Source organism: Populus alba, chromosome 5 (genome assembly GCF_005239225.2).
Source record: "Populus alba chromosome 5, ASM523922v2, whole genome shotgun sequence".
NCBI lineage: Eukaryota > Viridiplantae > Streptophyta > Magnoliopsida > Malpighiales > Salicaceae > Populus > Populus alba.
Window position 1 is genome coordinate 8829194 of NC_133288.1, and position 12916 is coordinate 8842109.

The window sequence follows — 12916 nt, forward strand, 5'->3', positions numbered from 1 at the left end:
AACATGAATAAGAGCCTGTAAGTTATTTGGAAAATACATTTTTGTCCTCTATTTTTTTTTTGTTATTTTTTTTGTTATTAGATCATCCATCCCTTTAATTTTAGCAAATTATATTTTGATTTTTAAGCTACATTGATGCTTACAACAACTATAAATTAATTTTAATTTGTTTGGTGGTCAGAATTATAATCATTGAATTGTCTCTTTTTTTTACTATTTTTTAAGTTCGTTTTTAACTAATACCCCCTTGTGTCAATTTTTTTTCCTTTTTTTTTTTAGCTTAGTTAGCCTTTCATTATTTTATCAACACCAAGAAAAATGGCTTTCCAGTAACATAATTACACCAGATAAGTGTGGAAACTTCTGGAGCGTGTTACTTCTATAACCATGGAGATACACCAAATGAAGAAGAGAACCATATACACTTGAAAAAGTAACCATATTTTCCGAAAGAAACTCAAACCCCACTCATCAAAAGTCAATAAGCTTACTCTGAAAATTCAGCTCCACTTAAAACAGAGTACACTATTATATAGGAATATTGAACATCACGGAAACTATGGAATAAATATCTATGGAGGATGGATAACCTGCAGCTTCTGACATTTCCAGATCAAGGCCAACCAATTTCTTGGAATCTGCAAATCAAACAAAATAAAAGCACAAATCAGGCTGTGCTATCCTAGAAGTGCACATACCATTCCCTAATTCTAAGACTTTCATTTGGGTGTCAAATGTTCTCATTCAAAAAGATGAAATGCCATGCATGAATCATCGCCAAGAATTGTCTAGCATTACTGAAGGAGAATCTAAGAAGTTGACAGAATACTTGTTACAGAGACAAGCATTACAGAGCTGATAGAATAGATCACAAACTGTGAGTAAATGAGGGTTCGGAAACCAGGATTGATTTCGCCATCAGTACTTGGACCAGAAACTACTTCTCAAGTCTGGAAAACAAACTATTTTAGGCACTGAGAATAAAATAGCTCATTCATTATCTTATTTCAGAGACACTACGAACAACTTCAAAATCCATGTTGTATACTGCACCTCTCAACACTATAATTCAGAAAACTTCACCAATGTTGACAAAATTTTTATATCCAATACACAGGCCAAGAGTTTGAATAACAACCTGATTTTACTACTCACTGAGCCCCTTCATTAAATGTTATGTCTCATCGAGTGCTCTTGCCATCCTTCTTGTCCCTGTCACCCTTGGTACTTGTTTGAGGAGTGTATTGGCTAGTAGATGATGGCGAATACCCAGGGGCACTTGGTGAGTATCCTGCACTTGGACTGCGTGAAATACAAAACAATGCAGAAAGATTTTCATCAGGTTGCTATATTTAGATTAAATGCCGACTCAATACATTGATTGAAAAATCGGATAGTGGACTGGGACCCACCTGTACTGTGGAGAACTTGGGCTGTAGTCTGGGCTGACACCAGAATTATATGGACTGGGGAAAACAAATAGAAGCATTAGAGTGCAACGTGATTAAAGTTATGGTAAGAAAAATCCAGTCAAAATCACTAGCAGCACACAAAGTGGAGGCAAACTAAGACTTACCTGCTAGGACTGTAGGTCGGACTTGAAGGGGAATATGATGGAGATGTTGGCGAATAAGAAGGTGATGTTGGGCTGCAACAAAAGGATAAAAAAACCAAAGATTTAGCAGCAGCATGATACTAATAGTTCACCAAACTGAAATGCAATAACAAGTTGGAGAACAAGCTACCGATAAATTGTCATGTGCCTACCTATAATTTGGAGATGTTGGACTGTAAGGACTGGCTGGCGACAATCTTGGACTGCTAGGTGAGTATGCCAGTGATGGGCTGTATTTTGCTGATTGGGGGTTGTAACTTGGCGAGGTTGGGCTGTAGCCAGGGGAGGTTGGGCTATAGGCTGGGGAGGTTGGGCTGTAGGATGGGGATGTGGGGCTGTATGATGGGGATGTGGGGCTGTAGGAAGGAGATGTGGGGCTGTATGATGGGGAGGTGGGGCTGTATGCAGGTGATGTGGGGCTGTATGCAGGTGAAGTGGGACTGTACGCAGGTGAAGTGGGGCTGTAGCTTGGGGATGTGGGGCTGTAGCTTGGGGATGTGGGGCTGTAGCTTGGGGAAGTAGGGCTGTAGCTGGGGGAAGTGGGGCTGTAGCTCGGGGAAGTGGGGCTGTAGCTTGGTGAAGTGGGGGAGTATGATGGACTTGTAGGAGAATAGGCAGGACTAGTTGGGCTATAACTAGGAGAACTGGGACTATAAGTGGGTGAAGTTGGGCTATAATTTGGGGAAGCGGGGCTATAACTTGGTGAGGCAGGGCTGTATGAAGGTGAAGTAGGACTGTATCCAGGACTGTAGACTGGAGATGATGGGCTGTAGCCAATAGATGTTGAAGCAGGAGATGTACTAGGAGAAAAGGCCATTCCACCAACATAAGGCGAAAAGGCCACTCCATCTACAGTAGGTGACATGCGGAGATTTGGACTCATCAGCATGGGAGACATCATCCCATCATGATAAGGAGTCCCAGAAACTGGAGAACGAGCAGGTGTCATGCCAAAATCAAGGCCCTCCATATAACTAGGGAGCTGGAGCTCAATAGCATTCTTCAACATCTCATCGTTTAGATAAAGAGCACAATATCCAGTGCCAATTGGTGCAAGCTGGCCCAGCATTATATTTTCGGTGACACCCCTCAAGTAATCTGTTTCAGCATATACTGCAGCATCTAGGAGAATGTCAACAGTCTCTTCAAATGAGCATCTCATCATTGGCCCAGTATCATTCCGATTAATACCATGACGAGTGATTGCCATCAAGTGACCACGGTAGGTCATCGTATCACACAGTATAGCCAGATGCCGGTAATTCACATAAGATCCATCAAACGATATGACAACTCTCAATTCATCCAGTAGGGATCGACGAACAGCCTCAATTCCAAGCACTTCTATAACTTCAATTAAGTGATTGCTTGTTGTCTTTCGGGCATCAACATTTTCATTGCACATAACAGCCAGGAGATTGACACCCTCTGTATCCAGCATCCACTCCTCCGTAGTCTTAAATCCTTCACTCTCATCAAACCTGCTTACCTTGGCATTTTTAATGAACACCTTGTTGATATCTGGGATACCACGAAGAGCCATTTCAGTCAGCATGTTACTCTCAATCTTTTTCAAGAAAACATCATCCTCAGCTGATTCATCATTCAACTCCCCCTTTGGAGCTTCATCGTTCATGATACGGATACGAAGAATCAGTTTCTCAGCATTGTCATCATTAAAGATACAAGTCAAATCATCATCAAACTCATGATTGATCTTCTCAGCAATGTCAGCCATGTTTAGCTTCTTATCGATCATCATTTCACGGTTCAACTCTATGCGAAGCAACCAGGGAGATATTTTCTCCGGTGCAACCTCTTCATCTGGCATTTCATAGTATGACTTCACGAAGTCAGCATCCTCTTCAATTATAGTACTCATGGGATCAGGATCATACCACACTTCTGTTGCTTGTGTGACACTTCGGAGAGTGGTGTATTCCAAAGCACACTGAACATTTTTAGCCTTCTCCTTTGTCTTGTTAAATTCAGGCTTCAGGTACACAGAAAGTGAAGGTGTTTTTATTTTTTTAGCTACATTAATAATTTCCCTCAACCTAGGAACACCTAGAGTGACATTCTTTGCACTAACACCAGCATAGTGGAAAGTATTGAGGGTCATTTGAGTAGCAGGCTCACCAATGGATTGTGCAGCAACACAACCAATCATCTCACCTGGTGCAACTAATGACTGTAAAAATCGTGATTCTATCTCACCAATAACCCAATCAAATGCTTCGCGACTGAGCCTATATTCCTGCAACACCCTTTTACTGGCCAAAGTGCTGCGAAGCAAGATTCCAAAGAAGAGAGTGGCATTTTTTTGGGCTTCCACACTCAACAGATCGTCACCAGGAACAACCTTAAGTCTCTCCTGAAGCTTATCAACAGCTTCCACAGCCTCCATTGGGTGAATATCTGAAACCCTTCCAATTCTTGTATCAATCTTGAAAGTCTTCTGTGCATTCCAGATAAGCCTCTTGAGGTTAACAGGCATTGGCCATGTATTATCACCTGTGGTGGCAATTTCTGTTCCAAGTTGGTATCTATCTGCTTCAAGTTTTTGAACTTCAGCATCAAACACATCACGCAATTCTCTGATATTTCTCAAATCCTCAACGTGATCGGTCATCATGTAAGTAGGATTCCAGTCTTCATCGTCAAATTCATATCTAAATACCCTGTCAAATTCTGCTTTCTTCATTTTGAGAGAATCCAATTTTTGTGATTCTATCCAGACAGAATCCATACCATCTTCCCCATATAGAAACTGAATGACATCCCCCAATGAGTTCCTTACTGTACCATCATATTTGACCATAATATCCTCCATGGCCTTCACAAGTCGCCTCTGGATGTAGCCAGTTTCAGAAGTCTTCACTGCAGTATCAATGAGACCTTCCCTACCACCCATGGCATGAAAAAAGAACTCTTGTGGGGTTAACCCACGCAAGTATGAGTTCTCCACAAACCCACGACTTTCTGGACCATAATCATCCTTGGTGAAGTGAGGCAACGTCCGGTCAATGAAACCATATGGTATACGCTTACCCTCAACATTTTGCTGCCCCACACAAGCAGTCATCTGTGATATGTTAATGAAACTCCCCTTCGATCCAGCAGTGACCATTGCCTTGAGATTGTTACTCTCAGATAAACTTTTTTGGGCGCTGCTTCCTGCATCATCACGAGCTTTATTCAACACCTGCAAAATGGCAATTGTTATACTAAAAGCACACTAAAATGCACAGCATAAGAGAATGAATACAGAATCAGGATACCTGGTTCACTCTGTTTTCAAATGATTCCATCATTGTCCGTCCAGGTTCAGCCTCCAACTCCTTATTCTGTGCTTTCCTAATAAGATCTTTCACCTCATTTTTTGCATTTGAAATAGTCTCATTAATTTTTTCCATTGTTGATGCATCAGCAATGGTATCTCCAATTCCAATACTGAAAGCATTTTGCAAAAGCCAATAATTCACTAGCCACTGTGTATGCCCCAAAAATTTGCGAGCTGCATCTGGGCCAACCTCTTCCCTGTATACATGGACAAAAGCCGTGAAGCACCACAATTTTCTAAATTCATCTTTAAATAGGTGTTCAAATCAACATCAATTAGAAGATCAAATGCATATAATCTACCATTACTGGTGAGTACTATCATCAGTCATTCAGCACATTACTTGCCCAAAAGTAAAACCTCTATTTTCTTATTCCCCAATCACTTGCATTTTTTAAAAGCAAAAGAGTTCATAGAGCAATTAAACAATGGTATTGACTATCCGCTCAAAATTTTTAAATTTATATGAGAGGACCAGAATTTTAAATCTTTAACAAGATATCTAAAAAGCCTAAAGATGCAGGCCAAAAAATTTGGGATATCAACCAGATACTGTAAAGAACTAATGCATACCAAATGACATGTATAAGACTTCCAGAAGAAGTCCCAAGCGTTTTTTTGCATAGAGTTCCAGAAAGCAGCTCCCCTTTTTCTATGCGGATTAATGTATCCCCTGGAGTGATCATTCCTCTCTCTGAATCCATGTGCCAGGCAGCAGTTCTAATCAAATTAATCTGCTTGGGTATGATAAGGTTAAAAACCTGTTTCCCAGTCCAAAGTGGTCGTGGCTTCACAATTGTTGGAGCAGGAACTTTCCCATCGAAATCCTCCCACCACATCAAGATGTTCATGAAAACATCCTACAAAACATAATGGAGGTTAAAGTTTGCTGTTCAAGAGAAAACTACACCATTAACATGACCAGGTAGCTGGAATATTAAATCTTGACTATCACCTTCTCTATGAAGGTATCCCTCTTGGTGATTTTGCGGCATCCTAAAAGTGTATCCTGTACAATTCCCATTACAGGTCGGTTTGATTGAGGTGACACAATGCACTTAGGCACCATCATTAGCTCCAATACTTCTGCTCTAGTTTCAAATGATTGTGGGACATGCATATTCATTTCATCACCATCAAAATCAGCATTGTATGGTGAAGTAACTGACAGGTTCAGGCGGAAAGTAGAATATGGCATAATCTTGATTCTGTGCCCCATTATTGACATTTTATGGAGACTGGGTTGACGATTAAAGAGGACAAAGTCACCATCATTTAAATGACGCTCCACCTGCAAACATGATGTAAGAGTCTAATACAGATGATTAGAAACAAAAAACTGATTAAAAACCAGTCAAATATGAGACATTGCCTTGTAACCGAGCTCCAGATGATGATCACTACTTTTCTTCAAGTAGCGAAGATCGAGTCTTTGTCCATCATCCCTTATGATGTATTTAGCACCAGTTTTACCAGGTGGAGGATGTGGCCCATACTCAACAAGCTCCTTTAACCTGTTTTACAAAATCATCCTTAACCAAAAACCAAGAAAAATAAAGGAAATGGGGGCAAAAAAATAAAGTTTGAGAAGATAAAAACCTTTCAATGTTATAAGGGGTCACAGTTTCTGGATATGTGAGATTCAGAGCAATACTCCATGGTACTCCTAATTCATCAATGTTAATGGTGGGATCTGGTGTAATAACTGTACGTGCAGAGAAGTCCACACGTTTCCCCATCAAATTACCCCTAATCCGGCCTTCCTTTGCCTTAAGCCTGCTACATATAGATTTAATTGGTCTCCCTGATCTCTGTGTGGCCTGCAAAGTAAAGAACATGCCAGATGGTAAATAAAATCTTGCAGATTCACTTCAGACTTGTACATATACATGTTTGTGTTCATGCCCATACCCGAGGCTGTCCAGGCAACTCATTGTCAAAATATGTAGCTACATGGAACTGCAACAACTGTGCAAACTCGGATATGATATGAGCAGGTGCCCCACTCCTCTCCTGTCTTCTCAGATTCTCATTGTGTCGAATTATCATTGCTAACTGATGAGTCAAATCATCCTGGATTCAGAAAAAATAACACGTGAGAATCACCATAGAACTCACAGGTTAAAATTTCATGGAGGATGCTAATTTACTGAATAGGAAGAAAGAAAAACAAAACAAAAAAACCAAAAGCAAAGAAGATGACCTACTATCAGCCATTATTTGAAAGGATCCAGCATTAATAAAAAAATAAAAAATAAAAAAATGGAAGAGGCTTGCCTCACTCCTGGAGGATGTATCCATCATCACAGAGGGCCTCACTGGAGGTGGTGGAATTGGTAGGACTTGGAGAATCATCCAATCAGGACGTGCATACTTAGGGTCCAAGCCCAGCAACTGACAATCCTCATCACTTATCCTCTTCAAAACACTTAAGACCTGCAGTATCAAATAAGAGAAATTAGCATCATGCCCCAAAGTCGATGAGGTATGAGAACTCTGAATGCAGAAAGATTACCCTTTCTGCTGTAAGGGTCTGCTTTCTCTCCACAGGTTCGGGCAGCTGTTCCTGATCATCATTTTTCTTCCTTTGAACCTTGTACTCTGCAATCATCTTCATACCTTCAATGGTGAGTTTTGGCTGCTGAGCACCACAGCCACCACGGCTCTTTTTAACTGGCTCTTCATTATCTTGACCTTGAACATCAATTTCATCCCCACCATCACATTTAGTTTTATTCTTGCAGGCATCCAAAATCTTTTTAAGCCTGCTTTTGGGATTCTTTATTTTCAAGGCTTGCTTAAACTTGTGATCCTCCTGCAAGTAAAATTCAACAAAATATAGAGAACAGTTACTCATACATGAACATCCTGGAAAAAATCTTATAAGAGAACATTTTTTTCAAAACTTACACAGCTCGATTAACAAAGAAATCCAATCCCAGAACCAAAACCACTATCTGGGAAAAAGAAAATGCTAACATCTGGCTACAAGCAAAACTCACATTATGGAAAACTCGTACTCGTATAACTGGACTTCATCTCTACCAACAATACCCTAAATACTCAGCATCCCTAATACTGAAACTTACAGCTAATCAATTCAGACATGTACTCCTCTGACAATAATAACTGTAACCTAAGACCCCATCCCAACAACATTAAAAACCAGAAATCAATCAACAACTTTGACAACCAAATAAAACATGCAAATTCAAAGACATAATTGCATAATTGAGGCTATAAATGAGGCTTCACGTACTTCATCAGCCAATATCTTCGAGCAATTGAAGCAAACACATCTCATGATACTAAGCACAGTCTTCATAAACCCAATATGAAACATGGGCTTGGCAAGCTCCAAGTGTCCAAAATGCCCTGGACACTCCGCCATATTTGCCGTGCAAGTCTCACACTTCATCTTTCTATCAATAGTACCCAGCCGCGGATCGCTTAATCCTCCTGGCTTTGGTTTTCCTCTTTCTGTTGTCTCACTGTGCTCAATTTGTATCACGGACATTTGCCTCTGCACACAAAAACAAAAAAGGAGTTAACATAAGCAAGCAAAATTACATAACCCTACATTCATTCATTACCCAGCTTAGAATAGCAAATAGTTAACTAGTACTGCTAATTTAACACATCAAATACTTTTCTCAGCGATCATTTTTACTCTTAGTAAATAAAGAACAGACTAGGCATTGATTCATTTCCTTCTGACAAATCCATAGTGTAACCAATACCATCAACAAAATATCTCTAAAACATACAAACAATACCAAAAACCCTAGGACTCAATCACTCCATGAAGTAAGATTCACAACAACAAGTACTTCTACCTACAAACAATTCCATTTATTTTCTCCTTCTCGACAACCAAACATGCTAAAAAAAAACAAAAATTTCACACAGCACACGGTGCAATATCACAAAACCTAGAACAGACAGTGGTTTCTTCCCTGCTAAAAAATCATCAAACCAGTGAACTAGTACCACTAATTAAAAATCTCCAAAGATTTTCTCAGCAACCAAACAGAACACAGCTCAGAAAACCTAGAATTCATTGTTATTTTCTTATTGAGTGAAATAGCAATTCCTAATGACTTTATCTGAAAACTTATGCACACACAGGGAAGCATGCCCATGAAACCCTAGCATTAATTCGTGTTCAATTTAAGCCGTGACAGTTTGAGCTAACATTTGTAATTAAACAATTGTATTTTCAATTTATTTTTTCCTGTTCTTTTTCTCAGCAACCAAACAGAGTTAAAAAAAAACGAGAAAAAAAGAAGCAGGAGTAGAAGTCGGGAAGATTTACTATCTCGTCGGGGCTGAGAATGCCAAACTGAACCATACGGACTTTAGCAACCTCTGCTGGCGAGTAAGGAAATCGCGTGTCCATGATTGCGATCCAAACGAAACTTAGGGTTTCAAAAAAAATTCAAATGAAGTTCAGATAATCAAATTCGTCTTTTTTTGTTTTAACTTGTAGACTGTCTTTTCAGTAACTTTGTTTGGATTTTTTAATTGGTGGAGAGTTATGAGGGAAGGGGGCAGAGAAGGAGATCTGCTCCTTTTTCTCTTGAGAAAGAAGAGGCGAGAGCTCACGAAACAAATGTAGAGGCCAACTAGAGGGGTTATATTTATAGAGAAATCGAGGCTGAACATGGGAGGTGTATTGTGCTAACGTTCGCCGGGGTGCGCATTGTTTTGCTTGAGGCTGAGGTGGTGTACTCGGTGTTTAGGCCCGCTGTCTGATCCGAATGGTTATCCATTTCTAAATTGGACTCCGAGTTTAGGTCCAAGCAAGGTCCCGTGGGAAATGGATTGAGTGGGCAATAGAAATTGTACTGAACAAATCTATCTTGTAGGCTAGGACAAGAAGTTGGCTTTTTTAATGGTTTTAAGTTTAAGCTTTGTGGTTATTGATATGATAATTGATGGAAATTTTATAGTTATTAATTTTTTAGTTTATAAAATTAATTAAGATATATATAAGCTAAGCTAATATGGATACCACATTAATAAAAAAAAAATATTAAACAAAACAAAAAAATATTGTAAATTATAATTGGGACTCCATCAATATCTTTTCTTTTTTTGGTACAGAGAAAAAGGATATCTATTAAAAAGCTTACTCCAACCTAGTATTGCTAAAGTTAGCCTAATGGATTAATTCAATGATATTTTGGTGGATATCATGTTAAATTTAATAAAAATTGACCCTGTTAATCTTAATTCCGTTAAAATTCAAGTAAAACTCAATTTTAATTTTTTAAAAATCAAAATAATTGTTGTTTTAATGTTTAAAAAATTGATATTATTTTAACTTGGATTAATATACTCTAATTTTGACTCGCATCATAGATTAAGATAGATTTTGATAATTTTTCTCCAAACTCAACAAAGTAACGCTAAATATCTTATAAAAAATAATTTAAAAATTGACATAAACTATTGGATCATGATTTTGTGAGGCCATTTATAAATCATGTTAACTTATCAATTTATAAGTATTTTTTTAGTGTCTTTTTTATCATAAATTTTTTTTTATGGTGTTTAACATTATTCATCTCCATAAAATACAAAAAACTTACTTAATAAATGTTATTTTCTGTCTTTCGTCAAAAGTCATTTTTCATGGATGAAATCAATATATTTTGACCAAGATATCAATCTTTTTATGCCTATTGGACGTATAAATTTCAAAAAATAAAAATCATTTTCATGCCCAAATTTAGAATCTGAGATTATTTATTGCCCTGATTCAAAAAAAATCCAAGCTCACAATACCCCATTTCAATGCCAAAAACTGGCCATGTGTGAAACACAATTGGATCATAAGTTTTGATTATTATGCTCAATGTTATATCAATTTGATTCACTACATTCCTATAAAAAAAATGTAAAAATAATATTTTATATGTATAACTATATAAAAAATAGAATCAAATAGGCTTTTAGTTGGTTTTGATTGGGTTTCAAAATTTTTAACAGTACAGGTTGAATAAAAGAATTAAACCAACCATTTTAGTCTGGTTTGATTGGGTTTTATATTTATTTGTTATTTATTAAAACTAAATAAGCCTAATTTGAATTAATAGGCTTTAAGTTGGTTTTGATTTAATGGACCTTTTATTTTAATTTTTCAATTTAGTTTGATTATGGTCAATTTCTAAAATCTAAAACCAAAATAAAAATGAACCATATTTTAAAATTTCCAACTGAAATTATTCAAAAAAATCATTCAATTAAGTTAATTTTATATCAAGAGATATTCTGAATCTAGACTTTAACTGGTTTTATTTGTTTTTACGTTTTAAATGTGTTTTTAAAAAAAATTAAAAAATTTTATTTTTTTTGTTTTAAATTAATATTTTTTTATATTTTTAAATTATTCTGATGCGTTGATATTAAAAATAATTTTTAAAAAATAAAAAAATATATTTTTGATATATTTTCAAATAAAAAATATTTTGAAATATCGTTGTTTGTTGTGGGCTTTATAGCTGGGCTCCTCTTCCCGTGGGCTTCTTTTAACTGTTGTTCCTTGTCACTTTAGTCCTGAACCAATTAGACGATTTCAAGGGCTCTTTAGATAATAGATTATATAATGTACAATTTGAAACTCAAAAATAAAAATTCTTATATTCATCATCATATACACACGGTGGGTGTAGTCGGTACTGCCTAATTTTAAAATTAAGAGCGATGGTTTTATAGAATTAAGTGAAAATATCATAAGAAAATAAATTCTTGAAAAAAATTACATTTTAAGAATTTTCCACATCAAAGTTATAAAAAGAAAAAAAAGAAATGGAGGCTGAGAGGGACCAATCTAAAAATCAACAAATACCTCAAGGACCACTGATGCAATTAGCACATCAATCCAATTCCATAGTCAAAAGGAAGCTTCCAAACGACGCGCTTTTGAAATTTCCTTTCCACTTCCTTTCATCATTCATTTAACGTATCTGCCAAAACCGAAACCAGGAAACATAAGTCTCTCTTCTCTTCCAAGCCAAAAAAAAAAAAAAACAAATTCCAAAAATGGCGTCCATCTACACCTGCATAGAATGTGGAACAAACCTGAATCTAAACACAGCCCATCTCTACCCACAAGACTTCTACTTTGAAGCTGGAAACAAAGGCACCCTCTCATTTTCTTCAATAGACTCGACAAAATTCAGGTTTGAAAAAGAAGACAAGATCAGGCCATTTTTTGAGACGGTGAACTACTGGGGCATTCAAAGAAAGAGAACCAAGATTAAGTGTAATAACTGTGGCTGTCTTGTTGGTTATATTTATGATGATGGGCAGCCTTCAACTATTAGTCCTGGTCAGTTTGGTCTTGGTCCTAGTCAGGCTATCCCAAGGGCTCCTAGGTATAGGTTCAAGACTAAGGCTCTCAGGATTGCTTCTGAAACTTGAAGGGTTCGTGATTGATTGAGGCTTATTGGGTTTTTGAGTCGTTGATTTCTGTGTAGGATTTGTACGGTTTGGAGGGGTTTTAGATGGATTGGTGGTTTGAGTTCGTGGGCCCTTGATTATTGCTGTTGTTTCTGTACTAGTGGCAAATTCGATGTGAATTTTTTTTGTAGTGTTAAAATCATGTTTTGATGATCTTTGATTCTTGGAATTTTTTTTTTTTTTTTTGTATACCTGTCGATAAAGAATAAAGCTTTTGTTTCTGGGAATCTAGTGTTCTATTTATGGCTGTTGTGATTCTTATTGGTGCTATGGATGTAAATCAATTGCTTCTTATCTCAACAATTGAATTTAATTATTCTGAGGAAATCAGGGCTCTAAAAGAGCAGGATATATAGGAAGAGTAATGTAATAGATCTATGACAAATTGTTGCTGTTTATCGGTTATGAGATTACAGTGAACACACTAGTCGATTTCTTATGAAGGAAGGCTTTATACTGGTTGAATTTCAGGGATATCAAGGTTGAGGGAC

At 37.2% G+C, this 12916-nt stretch overlaps 2 protein-coding genes across 2 annotated transcripts; one reads left to right on the plus strand and one right to left on the minus strand.

Moving 5' to 3' along the window:
- Positions 1 to 420: 420 nt before the first annotated feature.
- On the minus strand, positions 421 to 9570 carry LOC118029905 (DNA-directed RNA polymerase II subunit RPB1). Its single transcript, XM_035033875.2, has 15 exons — positions 9274 to 9570; positions 8218 to 8481; positions 7474 to 7773; positions 7236 to 7394; positions 6870 to 7031; positions 6558 to 6778; positions 6331 to 6472; positions 5914 to 6249; positions 5532 to 5818; positions 4897 to 5155; positions 1768 to 4820; positions 1577 to 1648; positions 1413 to 1466; positions 1139 to 1302; positions 421 to 638 (listed from the first exon to the last, which is right to left on the minus strand). Exons 1-14 carry the CDS (start codon positions 9355 to 9357, stop codon positions 1182 to 1184), a joined length of 5514 nt encoding a protein of 1837 aa, XP_034889766.1. The 5' UTR covers positions 9358 to 9570; the 3' UTR covers positions 421 to 638; positions 1139 to 1181.
- Positions 9571 to 11920: 2350 nt separating this feature from the next.
- Positions 11921 to 12651, plus strand: LOC118029904 (uncharacterized). Its single transcript, XM_035033874.2, has one exon. The coding sequence runs from the start codon at positions 12006 to 12008 to the stop codon at positions 12384 to 12386; it is 381 nt and encodes a 126-aa protein (XP_034889765.1). The 5' UTR covers positions 11921 to 12005; the 3' UTR covers positions 12387 to 12651.
- Positions 12652 to 12916: the final 265 nt, after the last annotated feature.

Excerpts from the sequence above, each read along its gene's own strand:
- LOC118029904 (XM_035033874.2), top strand. The coding sequence starts at position 12,006 with ATGGCGTCCATCTACACCTGCATAGAATGTGGAACAAACCTGAATCTA.
- LOC118029905 (XM_035033875.2), bottom strand. The coding sequence starts at position 9,357 with ATGGACACGCGATTTCCTTACTCGCCAGCAGAGGTTGCTAAAGTCCGT. Across the intron at positions 1,649-1,767 it reads CCAACATCTCCAAATTATAG|CCCAACATCACCTTCTTATT; the intron begins GTAGGCACATGA and ends CTTTTGTTGCAG. Across the intron at positions 1,303-1,412 it reads CCAAGTTCTCCACAGTACAG|TCCAAGTGCAGGATACTCAC; the intron begins GTGGGTCCCAGT and ends TATTTCACGCAG.